The sequence below is a fragment of the Leptosomus discolor genome, chromosome 6 (assembly GCF_034619465.1).
Source record: "Leptosomus discolor isolate bLepDis1 chromosome 6, bLepDis1.hap2, whole genome shotgun sequence".
NCBI lineage: Eukaryota > Metazoa > Chordata > Aves > Leptosomiformes > Leptosomidae > Leptosomus > Leptosomus discolor.
This window is the reverse complement of record NC_141396.1, coordinates 33,038,787-33,052,293: the sequence shown is the minus strand read 5'-3', so window position 1 is coordinate 33,052,293 and position 13,507 is coordinate 33,038,787. Positions and strand designations below refer to the sequence as shown.

At 40.9% G+C, this 13,507-nt stretch overlaps 1 protein-coding gene across 1 annotated transcript; it reads right to left on the bottom strand.

Annotated features, from left to right (window-relative positions):
- Positions 1-773: 773 nt before the first annotated feature.
- On the bottom strand, positions 774-5,311 carry LOC104352709 (protein NDNF). The gene is made up of 3 exons (XM_009959106.2): positions 5,124-5,311; positions 3,109-3,242; positions 774-2,125 (listed from the first exon to the last, which is right to left on the bottom strand). Exons 1-3 carry the CDS (start codon positions 5,309-5,311, stop codon positions 774-776), a joined length of 1,674 nt encoding a protein of 557 aa, XP_009957408.2.
- Between the last annotated feature and the right edge of the window lie 8,196 nt (positions 5,312-13,507).

The window sequence follows — 13,507 nt, the reverse complement described above, 5'->3', positions numbered from 1 at the left end:
AAAACCTCCTCTCCATGACAAGATTCCTTACTTGCTGTTTTCCTCAATGGACAGCAGCACAGCAGTGTATATGTATACTCCCAGCAGTATATTTGTATAAGAGCTGCATCCAGAGCCAGTTCCTGGCCTGAAATTTGTCTGTTTCTAACCAAGCGCAGTTTCTCTATAGAAGTGAAAGCCAAGGAAACATGCAGGTAATAGGGGAAGATGTATTTCAGCCTGGTTTACTAAAGGCATGGAGCTTTACATCAGTTTCACTGCTTTTTCAATTTCTTTTTGTCTCCATCTTTGTTCAAGCAGTGGAGGAAGTTCAGTTTCTCAAGAGCAGCTTGACTTGTGGGGTCTCTCAGTTCCTCATTAGCTGATGGAGTTACACAAATTGGAAAACTCTCTGGGACTTTAAAGTAACAATGTGTGCTTCTTGAGAGGCATTTCCCATCACTTCTGTATTGGATTTCGGAAGCATTTTAGGTAACCAATCTGTTTCTCGTGGGTGTCATTGTGGGTGTTTTACTTCCATGTGTATGGATTTGTTTCACAGGTCTGTTTTTGATGTCTGAGTGAGCTGAGGGGAAAAAAAAAATTCCTATAGGAGGGAAGATGCAAAAGTAAGCTTAATGATCTAGACAACTAAGATGCCTCCTCCATAGAATCTTACAGCTTTAACATTTTTGTGTCAGCATATTTTAAACTGCACAGGCTATGGCATGGATTGGCATAGATTTTGATAATAGCCTTCATTCACTCACTTCAAAACATTTCTTTAAACACCTTCAACATTTTTTTCTGGTCTTCACAACTTTGCTGTGATATCTGACAGGGATGCCGGATGGCCCAAAGAGATAAACATCAAACAAGTAAAGTGTCCCTGCATCCAGACCTTTGATGGTCTCTGTAGTTACGGCTCGCTGGAGATTTATATCATAGAAATACTTGCACATCACTTTCTCTGACTTGTGCCGAGATTCAGGTCCAAAGCACCTGTCTGCACTCTGCAGTTCCATCCAGACTTGATCATCTTCAATCCTTTTCTTGTACACACAGTACTTGCTCTCCTCTTGTGTCCCTAGCCAGGCAATGGTGACAGAGTTGCAGGTCCTCAGTTTACTGAAGGACTTGATTTTTAAGCTCTCTGGAAGAAGTGGGAATAAGGGCTTGTGGAGATGGGAGGACACCTGTACTTTCACAGAGGAGTTAGATTCCTCTATAGACCTCAGCTGCACCAAATATGTGTCCAGCAGCTTTCCCTTCAATGAGAAATACCTCAGCCCTGAGATGTTTTCCAATGCCACTGTTTTGCCGTTCTTTGTTATGTGAACCTGTACTTGGCTACGACACAACTGAAAGGTGAATTGTATTTCCTTGTGGCTCGCCTGGTACTGCAGACTGTAGAATTTCTGGTTTTTCCCATCCAGGACAACCTGAACCACTTTCCCATCTTTCAGCTCTGTCACCTTAGGTTCAGGTTCTTCCAGGGTTCTTGCAAATGTCCCCGTGTAAGCAGCGCTGGCGTTTGTGAGGAGGTTGACAACAAAAACATCAAAGTAATACTGAGTGCTGGGACTGAGACTGGGCACGGTGTAAGTGTTCTTGGTACCCATGCATATCTGCCTGACTTCCCCACTACTCACTTTGTTGATGATGCTCAGTTCACTGTTGGACAATATCATCACCTGCTGTGGTTCAAGAAGGTATGGAGAGAGAGACAAAGCTAATGTAGGTGGCAGTTTCATTCCAGAGGATCTGATTGCTGTCTCAGCAGCACATAAGCTCTTATAGTTGTGCTTTTCATTAACTAGAAGACAGTACTGGATGTTTTCTCTATGTTGCAAGACAGAGGGACTGTGTTTCCAGGTCAGAGTCACTGTTGTGTGACCAATGCCAATAACATCTATGCGTGAATCCATTGGAAGTTCCGGATAGAGGTGCCCAGATGTTGTGTCAGTTGTTAAGTACACAGTGATGTGTGTGTCTCGCTCAGTGGATAAGAACTCTAGCATGTAAAGGGCAGAATGAGAAGACATACCCATATAAGTCTCTACAGAATTTCCCTTATAGTTAAAAATGGTAGACACCATGCTTGGAGTCTTCTGAGACTTTGAGACCTCTTGTGTATCATGATCACCTGCAGGCAAAAAGCAGACTTGTAACTTTCATTTTAACAGATGTGAAATAAAGCACATTGCGTAGGTTTTATTGTTCATGTGTCAGGGAACATCCTATTTTCTTCCTGAAAACAATAATTATAACTAAAAATACTTTTTACTACTGGCAATTTATTAAAATAAAATTTAAGTAGCTTTTATTTTAGCAGTGCAGTTGTAGAAATATTGTTTTCAAAAAGACTGTAATTATAAAACCACAACTTGCAAAAGCTTGACTTGTGTCATGCCTGATGTCCCTACAATTTTCTTCTTCCAAAGGCTGTCTCTTTGGGTACTTTACTTCAAGGAGATGCATATTTCCTGTGAATTTTCTTTGATTTAGTTTTGTGCCATTGCCTCCTATGAAGAGGGAAAGCTTATCACTTCAAAGGAATGGTATTTGAACTCCTCAGTCAGCTGTACCTGCCTGACAGGTAAGAACTTGTTAATGGCACCTTTGAGATTTTAGTTTGAAAAATTAATTAAAAAAAAAAAAGTCATGAAAGAGAATGGAATTTCCTCTTAGGCTAAAGGCAGCTTCATGCCCACTGCCTTGGTAGATGGTATTCCTGGAAAAACAAATGGTTAAATCTTCTCCACATTGCTGTAGGGAGTGAAATGACTGGTTCAAGTGGCCTAAGCCACAGAAAAAGAGCTGAGGAAGCAGAGGGAAGTTTGGGCCAGTACAAACAGCTTATGAAGCTGATCTGTGTTTGTGGAGCTCTGAAGACCCACTGTTATTCCCAAATGTTAACCTTAGATTTAGGCTTTTTGCATGTAATCCTTAATTTACTTGATCTGATGGCAAAATCCCATGGAGACATGGATGTCCTCTTCAGTCCATGACATTTTACAGGAGGGGGAAGCATGAGATGTTTAAGCTTGTGGGAATTTCGAGTAACACAACTCCTTATTCATACCTCATACTTTCTTTGTCTCTGCTGAGGCAGACTGAAGGTCTTACCTTGTGCTGCTTTTCCAAGGAAACTTGCTGAAGCCTTGTGCACGAGTATGTTCCATTCGATAGGAACATCACAGGGGGTCACTGTTATTGTGAAAGGTGAAAGGGCTCTGCCTTCCTCCAAAACAAAGTAGTACCTGTAAATGTGGATTAAAACAGAGGGAAATTGTCAGGAAATTCAAGTCTGCCTGAGACTCCTTGCAATCTGCCGTTCTGATGTAGGTCATTCCACATTGGGTAGAAATGACTGTTGCCCTTCGAGGTGCATCAGTACAAGGGGATGATGAATGTCTGAAATCTTCAGCTATGGGAAGAATATGTGCTGCATTTTTTTTTCTAATTCACAAATATTTGCTGGAAGTTTTATCCACTTACCATAAGCAATATTTTCCCACTCAATTTTAACACACTTCAGGTGAATATTATATCTCAGTACTTACCTGCTTATTTTAGATGATGGATGTGATTAAAGTGACTGCCTTCTAAATAACCAGCTGTTGGCTAACCGGAGAATTTGGTATGCTTTTTCCCAGGATTTCCTGACTGGAGTTCAGTGAAAGCTCTTAGAGCCTATCCTCCCTCATTATGCGCTTGCATATCTAGGTCTTCCTGGGTGTCAGATCAAGTGGATGTAATGCAATGGTTTTAGCCAGTCCTGAACATTATCAGACGTCAATGGCAGTTTCATCCAGGACAATTCTAACAACTTATTTGCCTTCATGACAGAGGCTGCTGTGCATGAGCAGTACAACGTGACACTATTCTACTCAGTCAGGTTTTGATTCCTGCTTAAAAGACAGCCTTCTGTCTCACTCCTTCGGTCTTCTGTTTATTTCTGTTTTGGTGTATATGGACTGTATACAGGCACAGAAATGTTTGGACTTGGGTCACTCTGCAGTTAAATGAAGGCGATTCAAGGTTTTTTTGCTCATTAGTGAGATAACCCTAGTCATTATGTATAGATCATCTCAGCCTAGCTTACTTTCAGGATATGGCTACTGGGCTGGAGTCAAGCTTCACTGGAAATAGTTCCACATTCTTGAGTCTTTTAAGCTAAAATTTGTAATGTCTTGGTTTCCTGTTTGGATGACTCTGGGGTTCATAAGATCCTTACCTTACCATGCAAAACTGATGAGGTTTTGCTTCCTGATGGCAATCTTAATGTTATGCCACAAGAGCATAGCAAAATTCACTTTTCGCTGAGATTTCAATGCCCATTTGCCTTTAACAAGGAGAGTTCCTAGTTGTGCTCTTGTGAGCAATGTCACATTATATAATATGTGCTGTGTTCCAGTTTCTGTGGAATATGTATCAAGACTGAACCATCTGGCTCACCCTCTGCTCCTTGAGCACTCTGCTTGGGTGCATGTCACAACCTGTATGTGTCGGTCACTGTCCAAAGTGGAGTCTGACTAAACAACTTGAAGTGTGTCTTTTCCCAAACAAGCGTATCAGTCTTTGCTACCCAAGATGCAGTGCCAGTTGTAATATCTAGATCACCTATGTATCTAGGTGTGGCAGAAAACTTTGCAGATATTTTAGGGAAGTGACTAATCTGTGGAATTTCCGCAAGCAAAGCGCTCTTGATTTCAGCAAGCTTTAGTACCATTCAACAAAAACACTTTCAGCATGCAGGACTGCCAGAAGTCTTTCTGATAAGAAATCTGTGCAGATATTCTCTTGATTTTTGGGATAGTTAATTTGCTAGGTAAAATTCTTGTATTTTACAGTTAATGTAGGTTGGCTGATGTGTCTCTGCAGTTTTGAAGCCAGGCTCCTCTGATGAAAACTGGCAAAAATGAGTACATGAATCTAAACTTCTTCTCAGAAGATCATTCCAGATTCTGGGCAATGTAAAGATACTTAAACTTGATAGCAATCGGGTATTTCTCTGGAAATTCAGTGGATGCTGATAAAGCTCTGCAGATGCATAGCAAGTCTTGGCTTCTACTGGTAGCACGCAGCTACTAGTATTATAGGGAAGTATCTGAGAATAGGAATGACTGATTTGCTCTTACCTTTTAGGGATATCTTTCAGCAGGTGAACTGTAGTTTCCTTACCATCAGCAAGTATCAAGGAGTGGTAGAAATTGAAGAGATCTGTCTTGAAGATCTGTTGGGAACTAGTGGTGGGTGCTTTTATGGAATGACACAAGCAAGCAGCCGTGAGAAGATGGAGAGGCAGATAAAACCAGAACCAGGACATCTTCAGCGCTGAAAAATGAGATGACAAAAGTGAATGCAAACTGCTGTCTTGAGGGAGAAAATAATCAGTGACCCTCTGTTTCTGTGCCTTTCCTGGTATTTATCATAACCACAGCAAGCCAGGCATTTAAACAGTGCCAGCCTCCATTTTGCTAAATTGCTTAAAGAAATATTTCTCAGAAGATCTCTCCGAAAATATTTAATGACAGAAGCTGCTATGAAGTCTTTTATTGTAGAAAAATACAGTCGATGTAGTACAGGTGCAATATCACAAGGCAGTTACAAAAAAAAAAAAACTTTCCCTGCTGACCAAATGAGTGGAGAATTACATTTAAAATTTTTCCTAGTTTATAGTGTTAATTTGCTAAATTTCAAGGCTGGGTTATATGTAATGGAACTGTCACTTTCAAACTCTTAGGAGGTCACTATACCCCAAACGCTGCTTCTGCTTTTCTGTCAGAGATAATTTTTTATTTTGTCCGTTGTGACTATGTACAGAAGAGAATCAGAATAAGTTGTTCAGAGCAGTGTAAGATACTGGTGAAAAGTGGAGGATCCTGAATAAAAATCCCTAAATTGATATTTAGGAGATTTTAAGCCCTTTGTGTATCTCATTTGGCGGAAAGCTTTATTTATAGCTGTAGGGCAGCTACATAAATAATTCTGATAATATTGTGTTGCCCATCACTTCCAGCCTATCTCAGCATTTGCTGATCACTGGAACTTGTAATTCTCTATTGTATTCACACTGATATGAGATTTCAAAAATCATATATGTTCCCCCTCCTTTTGCCAGGAGGCTTTATTATCAGCTTTGAATCTATTGAATGAAATGTACACAAACTGTCTCAAAAATCTGAAAATGCTGATGTTATTTAAACTGTGCTGTGTTCATTGCGCAGAGCTGCACAGATAGGAGGGTCCAATTAGGAGAAGAAATTTTGACAGTATCCTACTATGTGAGGTTACTGATTATACTTTCAACTTTTTGTCTGCTACATCCAGTTTCAGAAAGAGGAAAGCAGAAAAGTGGGAAGAGCAAAAAGGGGAGAAGGGCATAGACCTTTAATACAGGTGCCAGCTGTAGCTCAGGGATTTGGAAAGCAGAGGGAGCTCTGTGAGCAAGATCCCCTTTTTTCAGGAGAAAGTAGCTTATTGCATCTTACAAGCAGCAAGGAGTAAAGATCCAGGTTAAATCTGATTATTGGCTAATGATAGAAGAAAACCTAAAAGACAAAAGCTTCATCCTTTGTAATTTTTACTAGTTTGAGATCAGCCCTTTCCTCATGGTGCCTGCAAATGTGCAGAAGATCTTAGACAGTCAAAATATCTACAATTCAGCAGACCTGCTGTCCATTAGAATTAAAGTGACTTTATAAAACAACCAGTTCCTTTATAAGTACATTTCAAACATGTACACTTAAACATAGTATTGAATACATCTGTAGATTTTTATATACAAAATTCATTTTCATCTGTGATTCCCAAAGTAATGTACGTCTTTGGTATCAGTGAGATTACTGAAATTATCACTACCAGCTCATCTGAATGTCCTACTTCACATCCTAATAAAGTTAGGATATTCTCTTGCTTTTTAATATTTTTAGTACCTGGCTGAATGCAAGATTAAACCACCAGCTGAACAACTTGAAAGAATGGTTAAGATTAGTATATCAATTCCATTTTTAATGTTCTTATTACAGAGCTTTCCTTATGATTCTGAGTCACTACTTTGCAGCTTTATTATTCTTGTAGTCTAACTATAGCTTACAGATTCAAAACATAATCCCAAATATTTTGTTTTACCTTTGACAGTGGAGTCTGAGTTGCTCTGTGCTTCAGAGAGGATTTAAAAAAAAAAAAAAAAAAATCTTTCTGCTGCTTAAATGACAGGATCTTGCAAACCACACTGATACCACAGCAGCTCAGCTTTTCTCGTCCAGGAAAACAAACAAACAGAGTGACCAACCAACCTATAATCAGCTTATCCCAAAGAGAACATCGTCCTAAAGGCTAATTTCACTCAATTACACGAACAGTATACTCTCAGATGCTTGGAAATGTTACACAAAAAATACTCTGCTTACCTATTGTATTCCTGGCCAAATGATTCCCAGATCACTCGCTTTCTTTGATGAAAAAGCATAAAATAAAACAATATAGACTTCTCAGATCTCTGTAGACAGACGAAAATGAAAACTGTGCAACCAGTTTAACAGGACAGAACTGATTTTTCCATATGGCTCCTGAACAGACATAGTAACTAAAATGCTTGCAGCCTTTCAAGAAAAGAGAAAAATCTGGAAAATTTTGGTATTTTCTTAAATTGGGTTTTTTTCAAAGGATATTTTAAAGTCGCATGATTTTGAAATCTTTGAAGTCCCGATTGTTGCTCCTTCAGTTCTAGAGTTCCTTCTGGAGGGCTGCGAAGCATGAAGCACGTTTGAGTGTGCTGCCTCTGGACAGCAGGACTTTATTCCTGCACAGAGTGTCAGCCAGACTGTTAGAGTAGCCTAATCCCAGCGGTGGCTGGCCAGAGAGCAGGTCTTTGACAGAAATGCACAGAGAGGAGGAGGGGGTGAGATGGAGAGAACAAACACTGTTAACCCTTGTTAGCCCTTAATACAAGCCATCCAGGGGTATGATAATCTCCTCCAGAAAACTAGTTTTGCATTAGCAGCTTGATGGCCCTTCCATGGAGCATGTGATCTTCTTGCCTACAGCACTGCAGAAGTTTCAGGTAATTTCAGGTGTACTGTGCTTCTGGTGTATTTTTTATGGTCTAACAGGTGCTGACTGGCTCACAGAAGGGAAGGCAGAAAAGCTGTAAGGGAGGGAATGCTCTGCATTTTTTAAGCAGACTAGAATTAGCAATTCTTTGAAGACTGTCAGGAATCTACTGAATAGAGCTGAGCAGATTTCTTGGCTTGCGGAGGCTGTGTAAGAAAGAAACTCTGAAAGTGTATGGACTGGGGGAGTATTTCTGGTGTGAAAGTATTGTGGCTGAGGGAGCAGGCAGGAAAAGGGTACACGGGAAACGGCTCACAGGGAGCGCAAACAGTTGCTTCTGCAGTTGGGGCTACAAAGCAGTTGTTGCGAAGCCATGGTCCTGAAAAGGCTTGCTCCTGCTGCACAAGAGCTGGATACGGCTAGGATTTGAGTGCTGCTTGTATTTCTTGGCTTCTTGGCCTGAAATGTCAGGAAAGGAGCCCTGGGGTTGTCCCTGTGGCGATGTGTACTCAGCTTCTTCAAGTCTGCTCAGAAAGGCAAGCCCCAGAAACCTGCATGAGCTTCTAGGCAGGCACTTTGCAGGGGGCAGAGACACAGTATAGTAGGGAGGCTAGGCCTTTTACTTCAAAATAAAGTCTCTTTTCAGTGTTTGAAGAGAGTGACTTGCAGTAACCCTTTACTATTGTCCCCTTGGATTTGAAGAGGTATTAACTAAGCCTTCCTGAGACTAAATGTTTGCTAAGAGGAGGGGCAGGTGAGGGAGAAGTAGAAAGATGCTTCAACAAATTCTACATAGCAGATACTTATAGAAGTGTAAATTTGTTTATCAACTGATGTAATGTAATGGAAAAAAATATTTACACTCACTGCAGAAGATGGCAGTAATAATTATGATGTTGTTCACCAAAGGTTTGCTAAAAATCTATTTGCAGAAAAGTTTTGCTGAGCAATTGGGCTTTTAAAAAACGGACAGTGTGTGGAAGCCTTGATACAGGCACTGTATGATCAGAGTATTGGCACTGCGTAGCTAGGAAGGAACACTGCAAGGTGTTTGCTAGACAAGTAGCAAAAGTGAGGTAAATAGCAAATATGGTTTTTCAGACAAAGTGTCATTCTGGTGTGAAATCCAGAACAGGTAATGTCTGGGTAACAGACATGGGAACTAATGAAAATATAAGCACCTAGCAAAAGCGAACTACTCCCCTAATGAAAGAAAAGCATGAGAAAAAGGTTCTGCAAAGTCTAGTAAGTTCCCAGAGCAGGCCTGGAAGAGAAATGTAAGTCAGATGAGATGCATCAAAAAATGTGCACTGAAAACAGGCCACAAGAGAAAAGATACTGGCCATAATATAAGTGTAGAGACTACAGTGCGTTTTTGCTGAGAGCTGGAGGGGCTCATGGATGGAAATAAGCAGGGAAAACTGTAATTGTTGTTAAGTAGGAAGATCTTCAGGCAGGGCTCAGGAGCAGACATCTCATGTCTGGTAAAATTGCTAGCTGGACACAGTAGACTTGTCTGTTATAGAAGAGATGGAGCCACTGTCTCATCCTCTCCAAACCTCCCCACTGCCATCAAGACGAGCCATTACTCGGGGCACAATTTAACTTCCAGGGAAGGCAATGGGAGACTTTCTCTGTTAAGCCAAAAGCTTGGAGCACTCTGTCTGCTGCCGAATACTATCTATGAGCAAGGATGTCAGGTGAGAGAGGCTCACAAGATGGTTTAAGTATGGAAGTAGTCCAGTTCCTCTCACAACAATTTCTCACATACTTCCCACATGTGTGCTTACATGCTTTGCTGGAGCAGGATGCATGCTTGTAAATTTAGAGGATCACTGAAGCAGTATCCAAGGAAAAAACATTATTCTCTACGGAGAAAATTAAGAGCTAAATTCATGACCCTTATAGCTTGACTGAACTCAGTGGAGTTACAACAAGGATAAATCAAACCCTTGATTTGGCACAAAATTGATACAACAGACTTCTCACTAGAAGTATGTTTGGAGACTCTATTTTTGTCCCAGCTGTGCTGGCCATCAACACCTTTCACAAATTCTAGAGATGACCACCTTTGACACCAGACTTGATTTATACTCTCTTGTGTAGTAGCTCTGCTAAAAGATCAGTAATCCTAAAAACAAAGGAGATTTGTTGAAATGGGAGCAAGGATTCAGACCATCAGGGATCTAGCTTGCAGCTCTCAAAGACACTTCAGATGTGTATTTTCTGGAACTGCAGTCCCAGTTTCCCTATTCAGGTGAAGGATTCTGTAAGCCAGAGGAGTGTCCCACGGTCCTGACAGCATGCAGTCCCTGCCTGCAGTATTCGGTTGCTCTTTCATAATGTGCCTTGGAAAAGGATGCTTGGAGTGCCTCTCAGAGCTATGCAGCCGGCCTCAGTTCGCCCCACACAGCACACCACCGATAACTGTACCACACTGCTTTGTACTTGGCAGGAGGGGTGCAAAAAATTGACCACATTCTGATAAGGCAATTCCCCTGCCCTGGAAAACTCCCTTTGGGATGGTCAGGTCAGCTTCATCAAGAAATGTTACCTGTACGAAGGGCCAAGAGAGCTCTAGTCCCCCCACATTGGTATGATGTGTGGGAAAGTAGTAACAGGACTGCTCAGTCTTCCCATCCGCCGCCCAGCTGGATTAGGCCCTGGCTGAAATCCAGGCCATTACCCAAACAGACACCTTCCCTGTGCCCCCAGCCCTACCCAGGGAGTTCTGTTTCATGAAACTCTGTAAGCACATTAAAAATGCATAGGGAAACAGAAATCTAATCTTTCAGTTATGAGACAAGTAATATTCTCTTTTTCTGTCTTTTTCACATGCATGCATGTATCCTATGAACAACTGAGTCGAAATTGCTAGTCTTTCGCTCTCAGCTGCCTATCTGCCAGCAAAATACCTTCTTAACTAATTAGCATTTATAAACTTTATGTTCATAGCCCTGAGTGGAAGTAGCTGTGGATGTCTGACTTTTTCTAATGTCTTCCATATCAGATCTGCAGGGGGAATTATACCATCCAAACACATTTTGCATTTTCCATGGCTGCAAGTTACAATCTATTCCTCTTGGCAAAAGAATCTAACTTCTGACTTGTCCTTATGGCTATGGGAAGAAGGTATGGAAAGGGAGGTGCAAATTTCTGTAAAATTCCCATCCCAGGTAGAGGGATTGTCAGAATCATTGCTTGGCAGCTGCTGGAGCTAGTATGTCCTTGAGAAGTTAACATACTTTTGGTTAGTATTACTGCTCAAAAACTATCTTCTCAGACACACAGCTGAGCTCCAGAAAGAATCCCACTTTCCTTTGAAGCTGTGAAAGATGAGCCTAAGCAAAAGTCTGGCACTTAAAACCTATCAATGGTACTGTAGTGGGGCAGCTGCTTCTATTTCTTCCAGGTTTTGTCAAATCCTGGCAATGTCAAAGGACTGTCTGATAAGAAAAGTCTTAGTCAGTTGCTATTCAGAGGCATTAATAAGCAGGAGAGACAGGGAATTACTTATAAGTCAAAAGCAGACTCAGAATTTTCCTGCGGGGCGTACCCAGATAACAATATAGGAACTGGTTGTTTTGGAAGCTGGTGGGTTGTCCTGGCCGTACATACTGTTTTTGTATCATAAAAAGCCAGTGGCCTTCTACATTTTGGATTAATAGCCCCCATTATGGCATGTCCATGTTGAGAAGTCCTCCAGGGAATTACATGGTGATAATTGCTGTATCTACTAAGATTACATGTGGTTTTGGTGTAGCTGTCCCTCTCCATGATAAGGTGCTGGCACCTTTACATTTGAAAATGATCTCTTTCTGATGCTGTTGAAACTAAAGATAGCCTTGGAGGGTCTTTTAGTAAGATTATGGACACATGATTACCCCTCCCTATTTTCATATTCCATATTTTTAAGAATTATTTCAATAATCTTAAAATTATTGAACAGGAATCTGTTGAGAAATAATAGATGTGATGTAGGGGAGATCTCCTATGCAAAGCTCTGATCTTGCAGGATGTGCGAGATTGCTTCTGAGGTTACTATATCCAACTTAATGAGAAAATTCTTAATTTTTATCACAGAATTTGTTCCTCTCCAAGTGCAAATTCAGTGCAACAGAAAAATCTTCGTCTCCAGCTAGGAGTCAGTATTACACTAACAGCTTCTTTATGAATTAAAGAGGAAAGCATATTGAAGGTCCCGAGCTATTTTAATTTGCTTTTCCTTTTACCATACCCCTAGGCTTTCAGAGTTTTAGGTTAAGTCTGTTAAATAATGCCTTAGAAAACACCTACAACATTCCCTTCAAGCCATCAAAGCACCATAACAGTTTGGGCAGGTATGGAATAATAAGGTGAGGTTTTCAGCTTAGCTAAAAGCTGCTGGTATCTCAGTTAAAGTCACAGAAAAGAAATGGCATTGTCCATAATCAGTGTGCCATTTTAATATGTTAATCCTATATTTTGTTTTTAGCTACAGTGTTGCTTGTTTTGTATGACCAAGGATTAAACTTGCATAAACAGAACTAATCCACTCTGGTAGACAAGGAGCATCAAAGTGTTTCTTGTGGCGGAGGTTCTCAAGCGCTGGTTTAACTCTTTTCAGTAAGAAGTTACAGAGGGACAGGGAATGCTGAGCAGTAGGACTTGCTCTTCGATCAAGCACAGGCCTGCTGAATTTCACTTCTCTGGAGGGAGGCTCTCTGATCCTGCGCTACTCCATAAGATTTTTAAAAACACCTTCAATCTGACCAAGAGGCCCTTCATCTTGTAGGCACTGGTTTCACTTATAGCACTTCACTTTCTTCTTGGGCTCGCAGGAGCCCTCGTTCCTTCACATACCCAGGGGAATTTGCAAGCAACCAAAATTTCCACCTACAGCACTAAACAATTTTTCAGAAGGATGTCATTATTGGTGCTTGCTTTGTTTGTCTGCATGGGTTGCAGCACTTTGCTCCCAGGAGCTTTAAACTATAAACTGCCTTTTACAGTACTGGAAAGCAGTCTGCATTAATTTTCCTGTCTGGATGTCCTCCATGGTGGCCGGCAGAGGAGGAGTTAACCACTGTCCTCTTTTCTGCCTTTGCTGGCTGGATTCACTGGCATCCCATCTGGTCTGGGCTGTCTGTAGCTCTTCCCAGTGTTCTCTGGGGAAGGCACTACAATACCCAGGAATTTTAACAATCCTAAACAGATTGGGGGCCACATATGGAGCAAAATTATTAGATTATAAGAAATCCAATCACATTTACTGCCCTGGCCTTATATTTTTAAGCATTTGGGATCAGGCTTTCTGCTCAATTACAAATACTTTATACGCAACAGAGATAAAGTTATTATGTTCATCTTCATCTTGTCCCCAGAGGAATAGTATCCATTTTAATGTTTGATCGTAGGAATTTAATGAATAAGTTAACATTACATCTAATAAAATCTGCCACTTTCATCGTAAATCATCACAGCTACC

What these genes read in the sequence shown, in the direction of transcription:
- LOC104352709 (XM_009959106.2), bottom strand. Translation starts at nt 5,311, where the DNA reads ATGTCCTGGTTCTGGTTTTATCTGCCTCTCCATCTTCTCACGGCTGCT. An exon ending in CTGAAAGATATCCCTAAAAG is followed by an intron (nt 3,243 to 5,123) that starts GTAAGAGCAAAT and finishes CCACATTTACAG; the next exon opens with GTACTACTTTGTTTTGGAGG. An exon ending in CCTTGGAAAAGCAGCACAAG is followed by an intron (nt 2,126 to 3,108) that starts GTAAGACCTTCA and finishes TTTTGCCTGCAG; the next exon opens with GTGATCATGATACACAAGAG.